The 22,840-nt window shown below is 36.3% G+C and overlaps 1 protein-coding gene across 3 annotated transcripts in view; it reads left to right on the top strand.

Annotated features, from left to right (window-relative positions):
• The window catches only part of SCAPER (S-phase cyclin A associated protein in the ER), a 508,924-nt gene that overhangs the window by 234,035 nt on the left and 252,049 nt on the right, over nt 1-22,840 (top strand). For all 3 annotated transcript variants that reach the window (XM_013059415.2, XM_013059414.2, XM_013059413.2), the window contains one exon: nt 3,660-3,796. In XM_013059415.2, coding sequence (XP_012914869.1) covers nt 3,660-3,796 — 137 coding nt within the window. The remainder of the gene's footprint in view (nt 1-3,659; nt 3,797-22,840) is intronic.

Below are 22,840 nucleotides of genomic sequence, written 5' to 3'. Positions count from 1 at the left end.
TTAAAAAATGATAACATGGATGGTGATAACTTGCTTTGTACCATGTACCCTTAGGAGATATGGTAAGAGGATTATCTTTCCTTTAATTTAATTTAATTTATCTTTATTTATATTATTGCTTTCATTTGATTTGAGACCTGCATTACTTTTTCTAGTTGGATTTGAAATAAAGGGACCTAGCTTATCAAAGAAAGTAATTGCTTCTACTTTTGAGAGAATATATTCTCCCTTTGGCTATAGAGTTTTGGGTTTATTTTTAATTTTTGGTTCTTTATGATTTGAAAACTTTCATAATGATACAATTCTGTGGCCCAAACTTATTTTCCAGTCATATCTTCAAGGTATAGAGTATAGAAGTGTAGAGGTATACAGTATAGAAGCCAAGAGTATAGAAACTAATCATACTGTCTGATTTAAATTTAGGCTTTATCACTGTACCCTCTGCAAAAGTTACTCAGTTATGATTTTGACATTCTCACTTTGGGCAAGTAATTTGACTTTTTGTGTTTGTTCTTATAATTTAAATGGGAATAATAAAAATACATATCTTCTATGTATGTTCTAAGTATAGCTAAAAGGACTAAATGAGCAATTATATGTAAAGTATAGCTTAGTAATACGCCTTAATAAATATTTCTGTGTTTTTTTAAATTGAGATAATTGACATATAACATTGTATTAGTTTTAGGTGTACAACATAATGTTTTGAATGTGTGTGTATATCTGTGTGTATATATATACATATATATGTAGTGAAATAATTATCACAACTAATTTAATTAATATCTATTACCACACATAGTTACAATTTTTTTCTTGTGATGATGAAGTCAAATTACTTGCCCAAAGTTAGAAAGTCTTCTTTCTTTCTTTTTTCTTTTCAATTTTTAATGATCTAATCTATTAGAAACTTTCAAACTTTTAATACAGTATTGTTAACTATAGTCACCATGCTGTACATTACATCCCCAGGATTTATTTAACTTATGTAACTGGAAGTTTGCACTTTTTGAGCACCTTCACTTATTTGACCATAAATACTGTTATTAGTTCTTACTACATGACTCTTTTCTCATTTAGTCATTTATTGAATACATATTTATTGATTGCCTACCATATGTGAGGCCGTAACACCCAGATACAGAAACATCAATGAACAGAACAAAGTCATTACCCTCATGAAACTTGTATTCTAGTGCAGGAGATTGCAAATGAATATTTGATGTTAGGCAAGTCCTATGAAGAAAAATAAACAGAATAAAGAGAGGGCAGCTAGTAAAGAGTGTTACTTGAGATTGTGTATTCATTTTAGCTTAGACCATGCAAATACTTGGAAGAAGACTATTCTTGGCTCAGGGAACAACATAAATAGATTTCTGAGGCAGTAACAGTCCTGATGAATGTGGAGAACAACATCCACTGTACTGTGGATGGAGCAAAGTGAATAAAGAAAAGAGTAGTATTCTTGCCATTTGCAACGACATGGATGGAACTAGACGGTATTATGCTGAGTGAAATAAGTCAATCAGAGAAAGACAACTATCATATGATCTCCCTGATATGAGGAAGTGAAGATGCAATATGTGGGGTTTGAGGGGTAGGAAAATAATAAATGGAACAAGATGGGATCGGGAGGGAGACAAACCATAAGAGACTCTTAATGTCACAAAACAAACTGAGGGAGGAAGGGAGAGGGTAGTGGGGTTATGGACATTGGGGAGGGTATGTGCTGTGAAGTGTGTAAACCTGGCGATTCACATACTTGTATCCCTGGGGCTAATAATACATTATATGTTTATAAAAAAATTTTTTTTTAATTTTAAAAAATTTTTTAAAAAGAAAAGAGTAGTATAAGTGAGGTCAGAGAAATCAATGATAGAAGCTTGGTAGGCCATTGTGAGGACTTTGGATTTTACTGAAACGTGGTGAGAAGGCAAAATTTTAATATGAAGAATGATGTGATTAATATTTTTAAAATATCACTGACTGCTTTTGTAACAAAAAGACTTGAGTGTCTGATTAGAAGTTGGGAGACCAGTTAAGAGGCTGTTGCGGTAGTACAGACAAGAGCTGATGATGGTCGTGGGGAGAAGTGATTTGGTTTGGGATGAATTTTGGGATATATTTGGAAGTAAGCTCCTAAGATTTGCTGATGTATTTGTGAGCAATTGTGTGAATGATAGTACCATTTACCGAAATGGGAAACACTCCGGGAAGAGTATGTATATGGGGAGTATAACTGTTTTGTAATGGACTGTTATTTGGAAATGCTTGTGATGGAAATATATGGAGATTTTTAGACAGTTTGATATAGGAGTAGAGTTCAGAGGAGAAGTCAAGGCTAGAGATAAAAATTGGGGAATTGCCTTTGTGTAAATAGTATTTCAAGTCACTGTACTTGATGAGTGAGTTTGGATAGAGAAGACTAGCTGGGGGATGCTCCAACATGTACTGGTTAAGCAGAGCAAAAGGGTCCAGCAAAGAAGAGTTAGAAGGTGTGGCTTGTAGGTTAGGAAGATAGTGTAACATCTGGAAACCTAGTGGGGAAAAAATTTCAGGAAAAAGGAGGTGATCTACAGGGTGTTAGAAATTTGAGGGGAAAGTCTAAAATAATTTCTAGAGTGTGTGGAGAAAATAGTTTGTTTCCTTGATTGCCTGGTAATACTAGAGGCCATTTGAGATGTAATGTCATAAATTTAATGTGAGAATAGTCAACACAATTTGTAATTATAACCACTTTAATCTGCCCAGGTGTGTGTACAGAGCAGGGTGAAAGTTGGATTTGGAGTTTGGATTTTGCCATGCAAGTATGAATAAAGAAGAGAGGGGAAGGGAATGTACACACAAGGAAGTGATTTTTAGTGAGGGGGATAAAATCAAACATTGGTAAGGAGGGACATGGGACCAGATTCTGCGTGCTCCAGCTAAACCAGATCTCTGTTGCCAATAACCATATTTTGTTTTCATCTCTGCTTGTGTTTTTTGAGTTGCCCTTTTTATTTTTCCTTTCTGCCACCTTCCTAACACCCAGTCCAAACACACACACATATATCCAATATCCATATGTTCAAATTCAGTCTGTCCTTCAAGAGATAGCAGACCTGGTACTTCCTTCTTGAAACCTTTCCTCCTCACCCCCAGTGAACAGTGCTTTTGTTTCCCTTTTGAACTCCTGTAGCACTCTAACTTTCTAATTGGCACTTATTGGTTGATATTGTAGGGGTGTGTGTGTGTGTGTGTGTGTGTGTATTTTAAACCTCTCTACACTGTGTGGTTGTGAGGGACAAGCATATGTCCTTGTAGCCTTAGCATTTATCACAGTTGATGTGCAGCAAATGTTTGATAAGTCAATGAAATCCTTTTTTAAATTTAAATTCAGTTAGCCAACTTACAGTACATCATTAGTTTCAGATGTAGTGTTCAATAATTTATCAGTTTCATATAACACCCAGTGCCCATCACATCATGTGCCCTCCTTAAGTCAATGAAATCTTAAGTAAAACAGTTTCTTCAGTGTTTTCCAAAGCAATTGTGAAAACCAGAATTTCTTAAAGATTGCTTTTACTTTCATCTGTGTACCCTTTTATACTCACTGTAGTCTGTTGCAATGCTCTGTCATTTTTTAACCAACATCATCATCATCGTTTTTTATCTTGCAGGAGCATCTCTCTTTAAAGAAGTATGTTATTGACATTGTGGTTGAAAGTGCAGCTCTACCAGAACCTTTGAAAGATGGAGAAGAGCGGCAGAAAAATAAAAGAAAAGCCAAAAAGATAAAAGCCCGGATGAACTCCAGGTACTATAAATATCCTTCAAATCAAAACAGAAACTGTTAGTGATATATCCTTTTTAATGTATATCTGAGGAAGACCCTCTGCCTCACACAAAAGTTTAAACTTGTTTGCTTTAAGAAAGCCTTGAAAATAATACTGATGAGCCTAATTTATAGCCACTTTCTTTGATTGAGAAAGAAAACTGCATATCGATCTAAAGCCCTTGCTTTCACCTGTTAAGAGCTCTTCTTATAATTGGATGCCAAAGCCCTGCCAAACTTGTGCCTTCTCCAGCATACAGTAGTATGTTTAAGTATGTGTAAACTAAGCCTATTTTTCTTTCCAACTATTGATTTTTAAATGAGGTATCAAAGAAAATCAATAGCAATCAACAAATAGAAGTCTGCTGGCTGTAGTGTCAAATCCCATGACTAGGTTTAATCAATTTGGTTGCCTGTCACAACAAGAAAAAGTTCAAGAAATATCTTGAAATGGAAAGTGAGTTGTCAGACCTGTAGTTTATCATCAGCCTCCAAAGTAACATCCGTGGATCAGACAGCTGTGTAGTAGTACATCATTACCTCACATGCTTTGAGCATCACCTGATGACTGATGAGTCTTAGGGCACAAATGTAGTTCCTCTGTAGTGTAGATAATTTTTGCTCTTTGGGAGAAGGTAATCTAAATATGTTGTTTTACTTTTTTTTTTTTTAAAGATTTTATTTATTTACTTGACAGAGATCACAAGTAGGCAGAGAGGCAGGCAGAGAGAGGAAGGGAAGTAGGCTCCCTGCTGAGCAGAAAGCCTGCCGCTGGGCTCAATCCCAGGACCCTGGGACCACAACCTGAGCCGAAGGCAAAGGCTTTAGCCCACTGAGCCACCCAGGTGCCCCTGTTTTACTTTTATTACCAGATGTTTTCAAAGTTGAAGAAGCTTGACCTGTGGGATTATTGCAATACAGTTCTAGAAGGTGAATGGTGGTTATCACTCTAGTTTCCAATTTCAGATTGTAATTAAAGGTGTCCATTTCATCTTCCAGAATCAATGAAAACTTTCAAAGTACTCATTCAAGCAAAGAATAGAAAAGGCTTTTTTGTTTGTATTTTTTGAGATCCCTCTAACTTCCTAAAAATATTTTCATAGTATACTTGAAGGTATTCCTGACCTTCATTTCTAGTTTGTGCTAAGAAGTTTGCTGCCCTGACACAGAAATGTTATTTTTATGAATTTTTTTTTCCCTCTGTGTACACATTCCCTTGCTAAGCTCCCCAGTCCTGTCTCTGAATATCATCTACTTAGTAATGACCACCAACTTAATATCTTCAATTTACTCCAGCACAAGCTCCTGTTCTCTCCCTCACCCCACTCACCAAAACCCCTTTGTCCCATAGTCTTCTCTGTCTCAGTAAATGGATACTGTATTCTAGCTTTGTATGCCAAAATTCTTGAAGTCATCCTTGACTTTCTTTCTCCCACACCTCACATCCAGTCCAACTGCAAATTATGTTAGCCTTAATTTAAAATATATACATACATTCAGAATTCGACTATGCCTAACTTCATTGCTTCCCCTGAACCAGTCCGTCGTCATCTCTTGCCTAAATTACTGCATGAGCCCTGTGACTATTATCATTGTTTCTGACCTTGCCTCCTTGCAGTCTATTCCAAATTCTCTAGCCAGAGTATTAAAATGTAAATTAGATCATGTCACTTCTCAAAACCTCAGGTTTCCTCTTCCCACATATATCCATACACCTACATCCCTTATCTCCTTCTGGTCTTTGCCCAAATGTTCCCTTTTTGGTGGGGCTGTCCTCAAGAGCTTGACTTTTGTTTTGTTTGTCTTTTGAAACATAAGTAGTGGTAGTTTATTAAAATTATAAAATTATAGGAAAAGTCTCTACAGTTCTGTTCCTAATATTTTCTATACATATCTACTTCTATCTGTAGACTTTATTCTTCATTGCAGTATGATTTATTTAAGTGAAATGTAGAGTGATTCAGTATGGTTTGTTGACTTCTGACAGATCTAAATACTCATGTAATCCATACTCCTATCAAAATTGTCTTTGTGCCTCTTTCGGGTGGGTTTCTTATCACTCCTAGTCTGTGGTAATCACTGACCTGCTTTCTATGATTATAGATTACTTTTTCCTGTTCAGGAAAGGCATACCAATGAAATCAAACTCCCTTGTGGCTGGCTTTTTTTTACTGAGTGTACCGTTTTGAGATATATCACTGTTGTTATGTGTAGATAGTTTTGAGTCTTTTTATTATTATACATATTCGTTGTGTGCATATCCTCCAATTTTTATTTATTCATCTGTTGATAGACTTTTGGGTTTCCAGTTTTGAGCATTTGTAAATTAAGCTCCCCTCAAGTCTTCGAGTATATATTTTTTCATTTCTCCTGGGTAAATACCTAGAAGTGGAATACCCTTTTCCATAGTGGTTGTACTCTTTTACATGCCTACCAGCAATATGTGGGAGTTCCAGTTGCTCCACAGTCTTCCCAGTACACACTTGATATTGTTAGTTTTTTCAAAATTTTAGCCTATTTCAGTGAGAGTGTCAAAGTATCTCAGTGTGTTTCTAATTTGCATTTCCCTAGTGATTAATAGTATATTGAGCATCTTTTCATGTGCATTTTAACCATTCAGTATCTTTCTTTATGAAGTGTCTTCTGAAGGTTTTTGCTCATTTTAAAAGTTGAGTTGTCACCTTACTTTTGAGTTGTTTATATATTCTGACCACAAAGTTCCTTGTCAGATATGTGTATTGCTAATTTGTTCTTACAGTCTGGAAATAGCCTATTACATTTTCTTGAAGATAGCCTTTGATAAGCAAAGGGTTTTACTTGTGATGGTGTCTGTTTTGGGTTTTGGGGTTCTAAGAGGTCTCTGAACAAAGGTTAAAAATCCTTCTGTATTTTTTTCTAGAAGCTTTGTAAGTTTTATTTTTTTATTTAGGCTTATGATTAATCTCAAATAAATTAATGGTTATGATATGAAGCATTGGTCCAAGTTTATTTTTCCATATAGGTAAAGAGTTGCTCTAACATTATTAGCTGAAAAGGTTTCTTTTTCCATTATACAGGTAGCATTTTGGGGAAAAAGAAAGAAAAGAAATGGGGCTGCCTGGGTGGCTCAGTGGGTTAAGCCTCTGCCTTCAGCTCAGGTCATGATCTCAGGGTCCTGGATCGAGTCCCGTATCAGGCTTTCTGCTAAGCAGAGAGCCTGCTCCTTCCTCTCTCTCTCTACTTGTGATCTCTCTCTGTCAAATAAATAAAATCCTTAAAAAAAAAAAAAAGAAAGAAAGAAAAGAAAAAAGAAAGAACATAAGGAAAGGAAAAGAAGAAAGGAGGGGAGGAAGAGAGGAAGAAATCTTCCCTTTGTGTATGAGTCTGTTTTTAGACTATTTCATTCTTCTATTTTAAAACCTTGATAAAAAATAAAAATCAGCCTTTGAAGTGTAGATCCATTTCTGGACTCTCTGGTCAGTTCTGTTCCACTGATATATTCATCTGTCTTCAAACTGTCTTCGTTACCATGGCTTTATATTAAGTCTTGAAATAAATTAGAAGTCTTCCAACTTTTTTTTTTTTTTTGAGATTGTTTTCTTTTTCTGGGTCTTTTGTTTTTCCATAAATATTAGGATTAATTTTTAGTTTCTAAAATAAAAAGACCAGTTGGGATTTTTTTTGGTGTTGCATTGTATCTACAGATTAGCTTAGGAGTAACTAGAACTAACATCTATCTGATAGTATTGGGTCTTCCACCCATGATTAGGGTGTTTAGTTTCTTTAATTTCTAGTAATATCTTGTAATTCTCAGTGTAGAAGTTTTACAAATATCTTACTAAATTTATCCCTAGCACTTTTAGTTTTTTGATGCTATTGAAAATAGTTTTACTTCCTTTTTTGTTGTTGTCAGTATACAGAAACAATTGATTTTTATATTAACTTTATATACTGGGACCTTGCCATATTGACTTATGAGATCTAATAGTTTTGTGAGTTTGTAATATTTCTTTAGGTACATAAACATATGTGAGAATAAAAACAGTTTTTTTTTTTCAATTATATACTGTCTACTTCTCTTCATTGTCTCTTGCACTGTATTGCATCTTTGTGCAAAATTTTGAACAGATTTTGTCCTGTTCTTAGGGAGAAAGCAATTAGTTTTTCATGTTAAGGTACTATGTTAGGTGTCATTTTATGTAGATGCCCTTTATCAAGTTGAAGCTGCTTTTTTTATTCTTAGTTTCCTGAGAGCTTTTTTCATAGATATTCGATGTTTTCAAAAGCCTTTTCTGCATCTATTGAAATGTGCCTTTTAATTTTATCAACAAACTTCATTATATTGATTTTTATAATAGTTTTATTGAGATATATTCACATCCTATACAATTCACATATAAAAACTGCATAATTCTATATTGATTATTGAGATATAATTGACATATAACATTGTATTAGTTACAGATGTACAAGATAATGATTTGATGTTTTTATATTGTGAAATGATCACCATAGTCATTAACATCTGTCACCATATATAGTTATAGAATTTTTTTTATTTTTTAAGATTCAATCTCAGCAACTTTCAAATATACAGTACAGTATTATCAACTATAGTTGCTGTGCTATACATTACAACCCATGACATTTATTTTATAACTGGGAGTTTTTACTTTTTGACTCTCTTCTACCATTTTGCTTACCCTCATGTGGCAACCATTAGTCTGTTCTTCATCTCTGAGCTTGGTTGTTTTTGTTGTTGTTGTTTTGTTTTGTTTTTGGTTACCAAAATGAGATCATACGATATATGTCTTTGTCTGACTTATTTTGCTAAGTATAACGCCCTCAAAGTCCATCCATGTTGTTGGAAATGGCAATTTGCATTTGTATATGACATTCTGGAAAAGACAAAGTTATAAAAACAGCAAAAAAGATGTGTGGTTGCCAGAGGTTGGGGAGAGGGAGAGATGAATAGGCAGAACAAAGAGGATTTTTAGGTTAGTGAAAGGACTCTATATGATACTTATAATGGTGGATACATATAATTATATATTTGTCCAAACCCATAGAATATAGAACACTATAGAGTAAATTGTAATGTAAACTATAAACTTGGGGTGGTAATAATGTGTCAGTGTAGGTTCATTACTTGTAATGAATGTACCACTCTGTTGGGAGGTGTTGATATCGGAGGTAAGCATGTTTGGGATGGCAGGTATATGGGTGTAAATCTCTCTGAATCTTTCTCTTAATTTTTCTGTGAACCTGAAATTTCTATAAAAAATGAAGTCTTTCAAAATTTTTATCATTTTTTAAACCTGTAAGAATCTATACTAACACCCCCCTTTTTATTCTGGGGAATTATAATTATTCTTTGATTATTCTGGCCAAGAATTTATCAGCTTTATTAATCTTTTCAAAAATGAACTTTTACTGTCATTGACTTTTCTTTATTTTTTCTATTTCACTTATTTTTTTTAACTTTTATAAATAATATTTAATGTGTTAAATAATACTAAATTGCCAAAAATTGAGTTTTTTCCCCCAAGATTAAGGTGCCACCTAATTCTAAATAGCAATGACAACAATGCACACACATATACATGTACACACTGGTGAGGGAGGCTGGGAAAGAGGCAGAAAGTGTCCTGAGAACACGTTCTACAGTGTAATATAGGGAAATGAGCACTTAGGAATTCAGGCTATTGGTAAGAGGAGAAACTGTTCTGTATCAGTGTTTGCATTTCACTTATGTTTTTAATTATTTTTTCTCTGCTTACTTGGTATTTTTTTTCCTAGATTCGTAAGGTAAAAACTTAAGATTGCTGATTTGAAACCTGACTCCTTTTCTAATATATGTGATTATAGCTATAAATTTCCCTCTAAGCTATGTCCCACATATTTTATATGTTGTGTTTTATTGTTCATTCAGTTCAAAATATTTTCCAGTTTCAGGCTCCTGGGTGGCTTAGTTGGTTGAGCGGCTGCCTTCAGCTAGGGTCATGATCCTGGAGTCCTGGGATTAAGTCCTGTATCGGGGGCTCCCTGCTCAGCTGGGGGTCTGCTTCTCCCTTTGCCCCTCCCCCTGCTCATGCTCTATTTCATTCTCTCTCTGTCTCTCAAGTAAAAAAAAAAATATTTTTTCTAGTATCACTTCAAATTCATTGACCCGGGGGGGACAAGATGGCAGGGAAGTAGGAGGAGGCGCCTTTTCAACTTGTACCCCAAAGTGAGCTGATTACCTACCAAAGAACTCCAATCACCCATGAAATCAGCCTGAGATCAGAGTTATACATGTCTGGATCTCTACAGGGGGTGAAGACACCAGTGGGCAGGTAACGTCGGACTGATATCAGAAGATAAACAAAAGGGAGTCCAGAGGCGACTAGTTGGAAAGTAATTCCCCAATACGAGCCAGAGTGCCCTGCGTCTGGGAACCAGCCTTGACTTCGAGACTGGTTGAAAGCATTCCAAAAGAGTAAAAGATCTCGGGGGAAGTTGTGGGAATCAGGATGGCTAGGGACAGGGGCTTAAGTCCTTGGTCCCAGGACAGCCTACCCTGGTGCTGAGGCAGAGAGAGTGCAGCGGAGAAACCACTCCCTAAGCCGCCAGCGTGCCTGAGAACAAGTGGGGTCCATTTCTTGTGAGGGTATGGGAGCCACGGGCGGCAGAACACGCGAGCCCTGCTACAGAGCCTGAGATACTCCCCTGAGAGAGGTATAAAGGCCCAGCCAGTGTCCTTTGATACGCACCATTGTTTCAGAGCCTGCACCAAACTCTCCCCACAGAGAGGTGCGCGAAGGCCCAGCCTGGTGCTCATGGACCTGCGCCCCATTCTCAGAGCCTGAGACCCGCGCACGAACCTCAGCCTCCCCTGAAATTGGTACGCGCAAGCCGGGCGCTCTTAGACCCAGAAAAAACAGGCACTCCCAGCCTGGCCAGCTGGAAAATCTCAGTGTGCGATTGCTGCTTGGAACCTCTCTGGCGGTCTGGAGCCGCCCAGACAGCCGCCACTGCCTTGGCTTTGGGTACAAGCAAAAGATCCTGCGTCCCCAGGGACCATGACTTGGAACCTGCTCTGCCAGCCGCCAAGGGGGAACTTACTTAGGCTCTGCAGCCAGACTGAGGCTTCTCTCTGAGAGTGAGATCAGGGTGCGGTTTGCTTTCCTCTAAAACTACAAAAACCATCAAAAGTGGTCAAACTGAGAAAAAAAAAAGTGAACAAACATAAAAACTGCCAAAGAACAAAAGCTTGGGAAAAAAAAAAAATGTTTCCTCAGAGCCCACCCCCTTGAGAGGGGCGGGAGGACTTAAGTCTGGGAACATCATTGACTGAAAATCCAGGTGGCAGGCTCCTCCCCCAGAAAACAAACCAAGAAAGAAAAAAAAAAAAGAGAGAGAGAGAAAAAAAAAAAGAGGAACAAAAAAGGACTACAAGAGAACAACCACTACTTCATAGGAAAACTTTTATTTTTCATTCATTCCCACTATTCTGGTTCATTTTTTTTTTTATAAATATAGGTTATTTTTTTAACCTAAAAACCATCACAGCGAGCTATCCAGTACATCACATTCCATAATAACCTTCTAACCTGAACGTTTTGATACATACACCTATGTTTTTCTTTTGCATTTCTATTTTTTGAATTCCTTCTTTTTTAAAAAATTTTAGTTTAGTCTAGTTTATTCCTTTTTATTGTTATCTTCTAATATTCATATAGAATTAAACTTCAAAGTAATCCCCTTTCCCCAATCAGTACTACTCCTATAGGTAAACTAATTTTTAATCCCCCTTTATCTTAGGAAAGTTGAGTCCTTTAACAAAGATATCAAGATACATCCAGGAAGAATCAAAACAAACTTCCTCGCACACACTAAGAATTTATAACCACTCTCCCATCTTTTTCTTCCACAGGTGTTTCTGTGTTTTTGTGTTTGTCCTGTTAGTATATAAATCTTACACTTGGGGTTCTTTTTGACGAGGTTCTTCCTTTATTTGCATATATATATTTTTTTTTTCTTGTCATATACTTTTATCAGTCTCTTTGTTTTTCTGTTTTTGTTTGTCTACTTCATAAATCCTACCTTGGGGCCCATTTGGGCTGAACCTTCTCTTTCATCTTCCCTTTCTTTCCTGTCTCTCTCTATCTCTTTTTTTTCTTTTTCCTTTTCTTTTTCCTCTCATTTGGGTGGGGAATCCTGATTGCTCAGAAGTGTTCCAGGGTGCACCTTCACTGCACCACAGTTAATACATCCAGCTACATCTGTTCAGTCATCTCCCACCAAAATGACTAGGAGGAGGAATGCCCAACAGAAGAAAAATACAGAGGATGGACCTTCTGCAACAGAGCTAACTGCTATCACCATAGACAATATGTCAGAAAGAGAATTCAGGCTAACAATTATCCAGGCAATAGCTAGGTTGGAGAAAGGCATGGATGACCAAACAGAATTGATTAGGGCCGAGCTGAAAGCGACCAGACAGGATGTTCACAATGTTAGGGCGGAGCTTAAAGCTACCAGGGAGGAGGTTCACAATGCTCTCAATGAGTTCCAATCTAATCTAAACTCTCTCAAAGCTAGGGTAGCTGAGACAGAAGATAGAATTAGTGATCTGGAGGACAAACAGGTAGAGAGAAAGGATCAGGGGGAAGCCTATAACAAACAGCTTAGAAACCACGAAAACGGGGGCGCCTGGGTGGCTCAGTGGGTTAAGCCGCTGCCTTCGGCTCGGGTCATGATCTCAGGGTCCTGGGATCGAGTCCCGCATCGGGCTCTCTGCTCAGCAGGGAGCCTGCTTCCCTCTCTCTCTCTCTGCCTGCCTCTCCAACTACTTGTGATTTCTCTCTGTCAAATAAATAAATAAAATCTTAAAAAAAAAAAAAAAAGAAACCACGAAAACAGAATCAGGGAAATAAATGATGCCATGAAACGTTCCAAAGTCAGAATTATTGGAATCCCTGAAGAGAAAGAAAGAAGTCTAGAAGATATAGTGGAACAAGTCCTTCATGAAAATTTTCCCAATCTTGCAAATGGAACCAGCGTTCATGTGCTAGAGGCTGAATGGTCCCCACCCAAGATTATACATTCCAAAAAAAATCACGACACCTGATAGTCAAATTGAGGAATTATAATTGTAGGTATAATCTCTTGAAAGCCGCTAGAGCAAAGAGGCTCCTTACTTACAGAGGAAAGCCCATCAGAATAACATTAGACCTGTCCACAGAGACCTGGCAAGCCAGAAAAGGCTGGCAAGATATATTCAGGGCACTAAATGAGAAGAACATGCAGCCAAGAATACTTTATCCAGCAAGACTGACATTCAAAATGGATGGAGAGATAAAGAGTTTCCAAGACTAGCAAGTATTAAAAGATTGTGCAACCACCAAGCCGACACTGCAGGAAATATTAAGGGGGGGTTCTATAAAAGATGAAAAATCCTAAGAATAGCATTGAACAGAAATATAGAGACAATCTACAGAAAGAAAGACTTCAAAGGTAACTCGATGTCAATAAAAACGTATCTATCAATAATCACTCTCAATTTGAATGGCCTAAATGCGCCCATAAAACGGCACAAGGTTGCAGATTGGATAAAATGACAGGACCCATCCATATGTTGTCTACAAGAGACCCATTTTGAACCTAAAGATAAACCCAGACTAAAAGTGAAGGGATGGAGAAGCATTTTTCATGCCAATGGACCTCAAAAGAAGGCTGGGGTAGCGATTCTCATATCAGATGGATTAGATTTTAAACTAAAGACTGTAGTCAGAGATACAGAAGGACACTACATCACTCTTAAAGGGACTATCCACCAAGATGATCTAACAATTGTAAATATCTATGCCCCTAATATGGGAGCAGCCAATTACATAAGAAAACTGTTAATCAAGATAAAGAGTCATATTGATATGAATACACTAATTGTAGGAGATCTTAACACGCCTCTTTCAGAAATAGATCATTGAAGCAGGGAATCAATAAAGAAACAAGAGCATTGAATGACACATTGGACCAGATGGGCCTCATAGATATATACGGAACATTCCACCCTAAAGCAACAAAATACTCATTATTCTCAAGTGCACACGGAACCTTCTCAAGAATAGACCACATACTGGGTCACAAATCAGGACTCAACCGATACCAAAAGACTGAGATTATTACCTGCATACTCTCAGATCACAATGCTGGAACTGGAGCTTAATCACAAGGAAAAGTTCAAAGGAATTCAAACACCTTGAAGCTAAAGGCCACCTTGCTTAAGAATGCTTGGATCAACCAGGAGATCAAAGAAGAACTTAAACAATTCATGGAAACCAATGAGAATGAAGACACTTCGGTCCAAAACCTATGGGATACAGCAAAGACGGTCCTAAGGGGGAAATACATAGCCATCCAAGCCTCCCTCAAAAAAATTGAAAAATCCAGAACACAGCAGCTTTCTCTACACCTTAAAGAACTGGAGAATCAACAAATAATCAAACCAACTCCACACATAAGAAGGGGAATCATCAAGATTAGAGCTGAGATCAATGAGGTAGAGACCAGAGATACATTAGAACATATCAATGAAACTAGAAATTGGTTTTTTGAAAGAATCAATAAGATCGATAAGCCACTGGCCACACTAATCCAAAAGAAAAGAGAAAAAGCCCAAATTCATAAAATTATGAAAAGGGTGAGATCACAAATAACACCAAGGAAGTAGAAACAATCATCAGAAGTTATTATCAACAGTTATATGCCAATAAGCTTAGCAACCTTTATGAAATGGATGCATTCCTGGAAAACTATAAACTCCCAAAATTGAACCAGGAAGAAATCGACAACCTGAATAGACCGATATCTCGTAACGAGATTGAAGCAGTGATCAAAAACCTCCCAAAAAACAAGAGCCCAGGACCTGACGGATTCCCTGGGGAATTCTACCAAACTTTCAAAGAAGAAATAACACCTATTCTTCTGAAACTGTTTCAAAAAATTGAAGCAGAAGGAAAACTTCCAGACTCTTTCTATGAAGCCAGCATTACCCTGATCCCCAAACAAGTCAAAGACCCTACCAAAAAGGAGAATTTCAGACCAATATCACTGATGAATATGGATGCTAAGATTCTCAACAAGATCCTAGCTAACAGGATCCAACAGCACATTAAAAAGATTATCCACCACGACCAGGTGGGATTCATCCTTGCGCTACAAGGATGGTCCAACATTCGCAAATCAATCAATGTGATAGAACAAATTAATATGAGAAGAGAGAAGAACCACATGGTCCTCTCAATTGATGCAGAAAAAGCATTTGACAAAATCCAGCATCCATTTATGATTAAAACCCTTCAAAGTATAGGGATAGAGGAAACATTCCTGAACTTCATCAAATCTGTCTATGAAAGACCCACAGCAAATATCATCCTCAATGGGAAAAAGCTTGCAGCCTTCCTGTTGAGATCAGGAACAAGACAAGGATGCCCACTTTCACCACTCTTGTTCAACATAGTATTAGAAGTCCTAACAACAGCAATCAGACAACAAAGAGAATTAAAAGGTATCCAAATTGGCAATGAAGAAGTCAAACTCTCTCTCTTCGCAGATGACATGATTCTTTATATGGAAAACCCAAAAGACTCCACCCCCAAACTACTCATACAGCAATTCAGCAACGTGGCAGGATACAAAGTCAATGTGCAGAAATCAGTGGCTTTCTTATACACTAACAATGAAAATACAGAAAGGGAAATTAGAGAGTCGATTCCATTTACTATAGCACCAAGACCCATAAGATACCTGGGAATAAACCTAACCAAAGAGGTAAAGGATCTATACTTGAAGAACTGCAGAACACTCATGAAGGAAATTGAAGAAGACACAAAAAGATGGAAGACCATTCAATGCTCTTGGATCGGAAGAATAAACATTGTTCAAATGTCTATACTGCCTAGAGCAATCTATACTTTTAATGCCATTCTGATCAAAATTCCATCAGTATTCTTCAAAGAGCTGGAGCAAATAATCCAGAAATTTGTATGGAATCAGAAGAGGCCCCGAATCGCTAAGGAAATGTTGAAAAACAAAAATAAAACTGGGGACATCACGTTACCTGATTTCAAGCTTTATTAGAAAGCTGTGGTCACCAAGATAGCATGGTACTGGCATAAAAACAGACACATAGACCAGTGGAACAGAGCAGAGAGCCCAGATATGGACCCTCAACTCTATGGTCAAATAATCTTTGACAAAACAGGAATAAATATGCAGTGGAAATAGACAGTCTCTTCAATAAATATTGCTGGGAAAACTGGACAACTATATGTAGAAGAATGAAACTCGACCATTCTCTTACACCGTACACAAAGATAAACTCAAAATTGATAAAAAGACCTCAACGTGAGACAGGATTCCATCAGAATCCTAGAGGAGAACATAGGCAGTAATCTCTTCGATATCAGCCACAGCAACTTCTTTCAAGATAAGTCTCCAAAGGCAAAGGAAACAAAAGGGAAGATGAACTTTTGGGACTTCATCAAAATCAAAAGCTTCTCCACAGCAAACAGTCAAAAAAACAAAGAGGCAACCCACGGAATGGGAGAAGATATTTGCAAATGACAGTACAGACAAAAGGTTGATATCCAGGATCTAAAAGAACTCCTCAAACTCAACACACACAAAACAGGCAATCATATCAAAAAATGGGCAGAAGATATGAACAGACACTTCTCCAAGGAAGACATACAAATGGCTATCAGACACATTAAAAAATGTTCATCATCACTAGCCCTCAGGGAGATCAAATTAAAACCACATTGAGAATTAAAATGTATCCAATAAAGCTTGAAGTCAGGTAACGTGATGTCCCAAGTTTTATTTTTGTTTTTCAACATTTCCTTACACCAGTTAGAATGACCAAAATTAACAAGACAGGAAACAACATGTGTTGTAGGGGATGTGGAGAAAGGGGAACCCTCTTACACTGTTGGTGGGAATGCAGGTTGGTGCAGCCTCTTTGGAGAACAGTGTGGAGATTCCTCAAGAAAATAAAAATAGAACTTCTCTATAACCCTGCAATTGCACTCCTGGGTATTTACCTCACAGATACAGATGTAGTGAAAAGAAGGGCCATCTGTACCCCAATGTTTATAGCAGCAATGGCCATGGTCGCCAAACTGTGCAAAGAACCAAGATGCCCTTCAACAGACGAATGCATAAGGAAGATGTGGTCCATATACACAGAAAGGATGAATACCCAACTTTTGTAGCAACATGGACGGGACTGCAAGAGATTATGCTGAGTGAAATAAGTCAAGCAGAGAGAGTCAACAAATAGCATGGAGGACATGGGGAGTTAGAGAAGCGTAGGGAGTTAGGGCATATTGGAAGGGGAGTTGAATTATGAGAGACTATGGACTCTGAAAAGCAATCTGAGTGGTTTGAAGTGGCAGGGGCTTGGGAAGTTGGGGTACCAGGTGGTGGGCACTATAGAGGGCACGGATTGCATGGAGCACTGGGTATGGAGAGAAAATAATGAATACTGTTATGCTGAAAATAAATAAATCTAATTAAAAAAAATTCATTGACCCATTGGTTACTTAAAAATGTAAGTGCTAAATTTTCAAATAATTGGGAGCTTTCCAGATATCTTTTTTTCTTGATATTTCCTGTGGTGAGAGAAGATATTGTGCATAATTTCAGTTCCTTTTAATTTATTGAAGCTTGTTTTATGCCCAACATCTGGTTTGTCTTGGTCAGGGTTGCACTTGCTTGTGGTAGGTGTAGTTTTTATAATGTCAGTTAGGTCTAGTTGGGTGACAGTGCTGTTAAAGTCTTCCACATTGTATCTCTAATATTGTCTGTTTCATATTGTATCAGTTACATAAAGAATATTCACCTTTCTGATTATTTCACACTTCTATGTCACACTTCAATATTTTCCAGTTTTGCTTCAAATTTTGAAGCTTGTTGATAAATAGATACAAATGTAGTATTATTTTATCTCCTTGAAAAATTGATCCCATTACCATTACAAAGTGCCCTTCTTTGTTTTGGGTAATATTTCTTACAGTGAAGTCTACTTGATTTAATATTAGTATCATTTCCACTCAGTATTTTCATGGTAAATCTTTTCCCATTCTTTTAGTTTTATTCTTGTAACTTCATCTCTGTATATTTTTGTGCACCTTTATAATCATCATATGTGCGTCTTTTCTGACAGTCTGTTTGCCGTTTTTCATTAGTTTATTTTTAGTGAAATTATTGCTATAGTTATTTTAGCCAACTGAGCTATCCAGGTGTCCCGCTATAGTTGTTTTAAGTATACTATTTCACTATCATTTGTTCATCTGTTGTTCTTTCCTTTTTTTTCTTTTCTCCCTCCTTTTGGGTTATTTTTTTAGTATTCCATTTTTTTTTCTTTATTGATTTAGTATCTCTACTGCTTTATTTTTAGTGTTTGCTTCATTTAAAATATGTAACCTTAAACTATCATGATAACTATATAATATTAAACCACTTTAATTATAAGTTTAGAATCTTATAGTAGTATCTATATTCTCTTGTTTTTATGTAATTATTGCCTCATATTTTACTTCTATATGTATATTCCACATCCCACTATAATTTTTTCTTCTGATTTTTCAGGTATCTTTTACATAATTTACAAAACCATTCCCTGTGCTTTTCATTTTTACATGTAGTTCTCAGGTTCTATTTCTTACCTTTTTTCTTCACATGAATTACTTCCCTTAACAATTTTTATATTGCAGGTCTACTGGGAATAGATTTTCTTATCCTTTGTTTGCCTGAAAGTGTTTATTTGACTTTCATTTTTTTTTAATTTATTTATTTTCAGCATAACAGTATCATTATTTTTTCACCACACCCAGTGCTCCATGCAATCCGTGCCCTCCATAATACCCACCACCTGGTACCCCGACCTCCCACCCCCCTGCCACTTCAAACCCCTCAGATTGTTTTTCAGAGTCCATAGTCTCTCATGATTCACCTCCCCTTCCAATTTACCCCAACCCCCTTCTCTCTAACTCCCCATGTCCTCCATGCTTTTGACTTTCATTTCTGATTGATGTTGAATTATGTGATAATGTTTTTTTTTTCTTTAATCACTTGATAGTTTTGTTCTATTATCTTATGCTGGGGTTGTCCCTGATTAAAAAGCAGCACACAATGCCAGGAACTAATAATTCATCATGTGTTAAATAACTTGAATTTAAATAAATTTTTTAAAAGAGGCAGCACACATTCTAATACTTTTTTACTACATACATACAATATTTCTGGTTTTCATTTGGCTGCTTAGTATATTTTTCATATGATGGTTTTAAGCTATTCCATTATAGTATACCTTGATGCGGTTTTGTGTTTTTTTCTATTTTTTGTTCATTGAGTTTCTTGAATCTGTGAGTTTATGCTTTTCCTCAAATTTAGAAAAATTTTGGCCACTGTTTCTTCAAAGAAATTTTTTAAAGATTTTATTTGTTTGTTCTTCAAAACTTTTTAATTTTTTTATTTTTTATAAATAAAACTTTTTATGTGCCAGACCATTTCTTTTTCTTTTCCGGGTTTTCAGTTGCACTTAAAATAGAGTATTTGATGTTGTTCTACAAGTCATTTTTCTTCCTCTGCATCAATTTGGATAGTTCTGTTGTCTTATATAATGTTTTTTTCTGCTCTTTGTCATCTGCTATTAAAATTGTCTGCTGAATTTTTCATTTCATATGTTCATTTTACATCTTTCAGAGTCCCTTTTAGTTCTTCCTTATACTTTCAGTTTACTTATTTCTAATTTCTGATTTGTTCTTTTTATATGTTTATGGTTTCATTTACTTTCTTAACACAGTTATGAATTTATTTGAAGTCCATCATACTTGTAATTTCTCCATCTGAGATGGTTTATTGATTGGGTTTTCTCCCCATTGATTTTGTTACTATTATTTTTATTTTTATCCTTCCATTGGACAATATGAACTCTATGTTATTGTATGTGTGGATTTTATTGTTTGTCTTAATAGAATGTGGAATTTTCTTCTCTCTTACAGGTTACATGCCTTGATTTTAAGTTTTGTGATGTGGGTTTTGAGTAACCTTTAATTCTAGAACTAGATTGGCCCTGCTTCTAAATGTTTGGCCTTTATAAAGTCTCCACTGAATAACTGGAGTGTTCAATAAATTTTGTAATATAGCATTTGAAACTCAAACACCTCTCAGCTTTATGCAGACTCTGGAAATCGTTGAACTTACAGTTCCTTGGTAGTTGGTCATTCCTCTGCCCTGCAATGTCTTGCCATGCTCATTCACAGATTAATATGGCCAAAGACTTAAAGAGGACCTTTGGAGTTTTCTGGGCCTTTGTGGCACACATTCCTTCTTTTTCTCTATTCATAAATTCCACCTGTCTCCTTGGCTCATCCATCCTGTTTTGCTTTTTCTCTCATAGATAGCTACTTAGAAAGTGCCTTCAGGCAAAAGATGAAGGAATCATGGAACCTAGTTAATTTGTTTCCTTTTGCTCAGGGATTACTGTCCTAGGCTACTAGTTGTCTATAGATAAAAATCACTCATTCCATATGCTTTAGGAACTTTTATTGTTGTTCATAACAGAAGGGCCAGTATGATGCTAGTTTGTCTATAGTGACTGAAATCAAAATTGTCAAACAGCATCATTGGCATTTCTGCAGCTCTTTTTGCTGTAGCACTTACCATCATCTAAAGTCCTTTTTATTTGGTTATTATTTACATATTGTTTTCCTCCCATTAGAATATAAACTTTATGAAGATTTTTTTCTCTGTTGCTGGCACCCAGTATATTTTCAATAAACACTTGTTAAAAAGAATTAGATGAGATTAGACTGTGGGACTAGTGTTCATATCATTAGGATTTTTTCGGCTTTTAAAAACTGGATAAAGGAACTATGAGTCTTGCTGGCTTTTTAAAAACTGATATGCTTGGATTTCTTTCTCTTAATTCTGTGCATATTGTTTTCCGTTTTTTGTTTGTGGTTACAATTTTTTTTTGTATATAGCACAAACTGTATATTGCAGCCTCTATTAAGCTGATGGGCTCTTAAGCTTGAATCCATGTTTTAGATATATGGTATCATTTTTTCCATATTTGTATTTTGTGAATCCTTTGACTGATATTTACAAATAATACTTACTTTTACTGCTTTTGTGTTTCCCACTTTTCATACTTTTACCTATGGTCTTTTCTTTCCACTTAAAGTATCCCCTTTAACATTTCTTCTGGCCTGGTTCTATGTACTCTTTTAGTTTTGTTTGTTTGTTTGTTTTTATTTAAGAAACTATCTCTCCTTCTATTCTGAATGATAGCCTTGCTGGGTAGAGTATTCTTGGCTGCAGATTTTTCCCTTTAAGCACTCAGCTGAATGTCATTAAGAGTGTTTAATGGCACTTTATTTTACCCTGATTCCACCTTCCACTCCCCAGCTCAGGTGCATCTTTGAAGATAACCACGTGCATCCCTGATACAACCTAGTTCTGGAGGGAGCAAATCTGACCTTACATTCAAAGATGTATAGTTGTTTTGACCTGTTTGTTGGTTCTCTGAAGGATGTTGCCTTTCTTTTATCTAACTCAAAATTCTCCCAGAATTTTGATGCTACTTGGGGGCAATTGTCAAAAACAATTTAAAGGCAAGTGTATTAGTCAGTATAGTCTGGAGCAAGGAAAAACAGAGAAAAAAATAGACTAATCAAAAACCTTGTAGGAGTTGGAGGATGTTGAGAATCTTGTAGGAGATGTTGGAAATGCTTTGAGTAATAAGGGCTTTGAAGAGCTCCCACATACTCTGAAAAATCTAGACAGGCATACTGAGGCCTGAATACATGTTTGGAAAAGACCTGAGAAGTTCCTGAAGTCTTATCTCTGGCTGACCATCAGGCTTCTGTGCAGTAGGAAGTGAAGGCTAAGGAAGAGTTGTAAATGGCCAGAGTTTTGTCATTTTGCCTCAACCACACATACAGCTCATTTACAAATATTAGATTAAGACCTTTTTTTTTTTTTTTTGGTCATTCCAGGTATTTAAAGAAATCACTCTTATCAATAGTTGATCCCTAAACTAATTGAACAGAGACTTCAGTAGCCATAATGACAAAGAATACAAACTTTAGAAAATTAGTTCAGAGAGGTTACTAAACAAATATATGAAGCCACATCAAGCAGCAAAAACACACCCTGTCAAAGGAGGGAAATTTGATTTTCATCATTGCTACATTATAGTATTTAAGTTGTCTAGTTTTGGGCAAAATTTTAGAAGGTGTTCAAACAGAAAGAAAGTTAGCCTATACTCAGGGAAAAAAAAATTAATAGAAATGTCCCCGAGGAAACCCAGACATTGGCCTTACTGGACATACTTTAAATTAAAATGTTAAAATATGCCCAGAGAACTAGAGGACCCATGCAAACAATATCTAACCAACTGGGGAATAGTAATGATGATGTTATATTAAATTTATATTTATATTTTAATACATATAATTAGAAATTATAAAAAGGAGTGAATAGAAACTTTGTTGTTGCAAAATACAGTGACTGAAATGAAAAATTCACTTGGAGAATTGAGCAGCTAATTTGGGTAAGTAGAAGTAAGAATTAGTGAACTTGTAGTTAGATCAGTTAGATTATCTCCACAGAACAGAACGGGAAATGAATGAAAAAAAAAAATGAACAGAGTTTGAAAGACTTATGGGAACAACATATACAGAAAGGAAGACCCAGAAGGAAAGTAGAGAGAAAAAAGGGCAGAACAAATATTTGAGGAAATTATGGGTGGAAATTTTCCAAATTTAATGCAAGATATTAATCTGCATATCCAAGAAGCTTAACAAACCCTAAGAGAAACTCAGAAATCCACACTATAACATACTATAATCAAACTGTTGTTAAGACAAGAACAAAGTAGTGGCACCTGAGTGGCTCAGTCGGTTAAGTGTCTGCCTTCAGCTCAGGTCATGATCCCAGGGTCCTGGGATCAAGTCCTATGTCAGGCACGCTGCTCAGTGGGGAGTCTGCTTC

This window comes from Mustela putorius, unplaced genomic scaffold, assembly GCF_011764305.1.
Source record: "Mustela putorius furo isolate JIRA1106 unplaced genomic scaffold, ASM1176430v1.1 tig00003972_pilon_pilon_pilon, whole genome shotgun sequence".
NCBI classification, from domain to species: Eukaryota; Metazoa; Chordata; class Mammalia; order Carnivora; family Mustelidae; genus Mustela; species Mustela putorius.
This window is presented reverse-complemented; position numbering and strand designations above follow the sequence as displayed.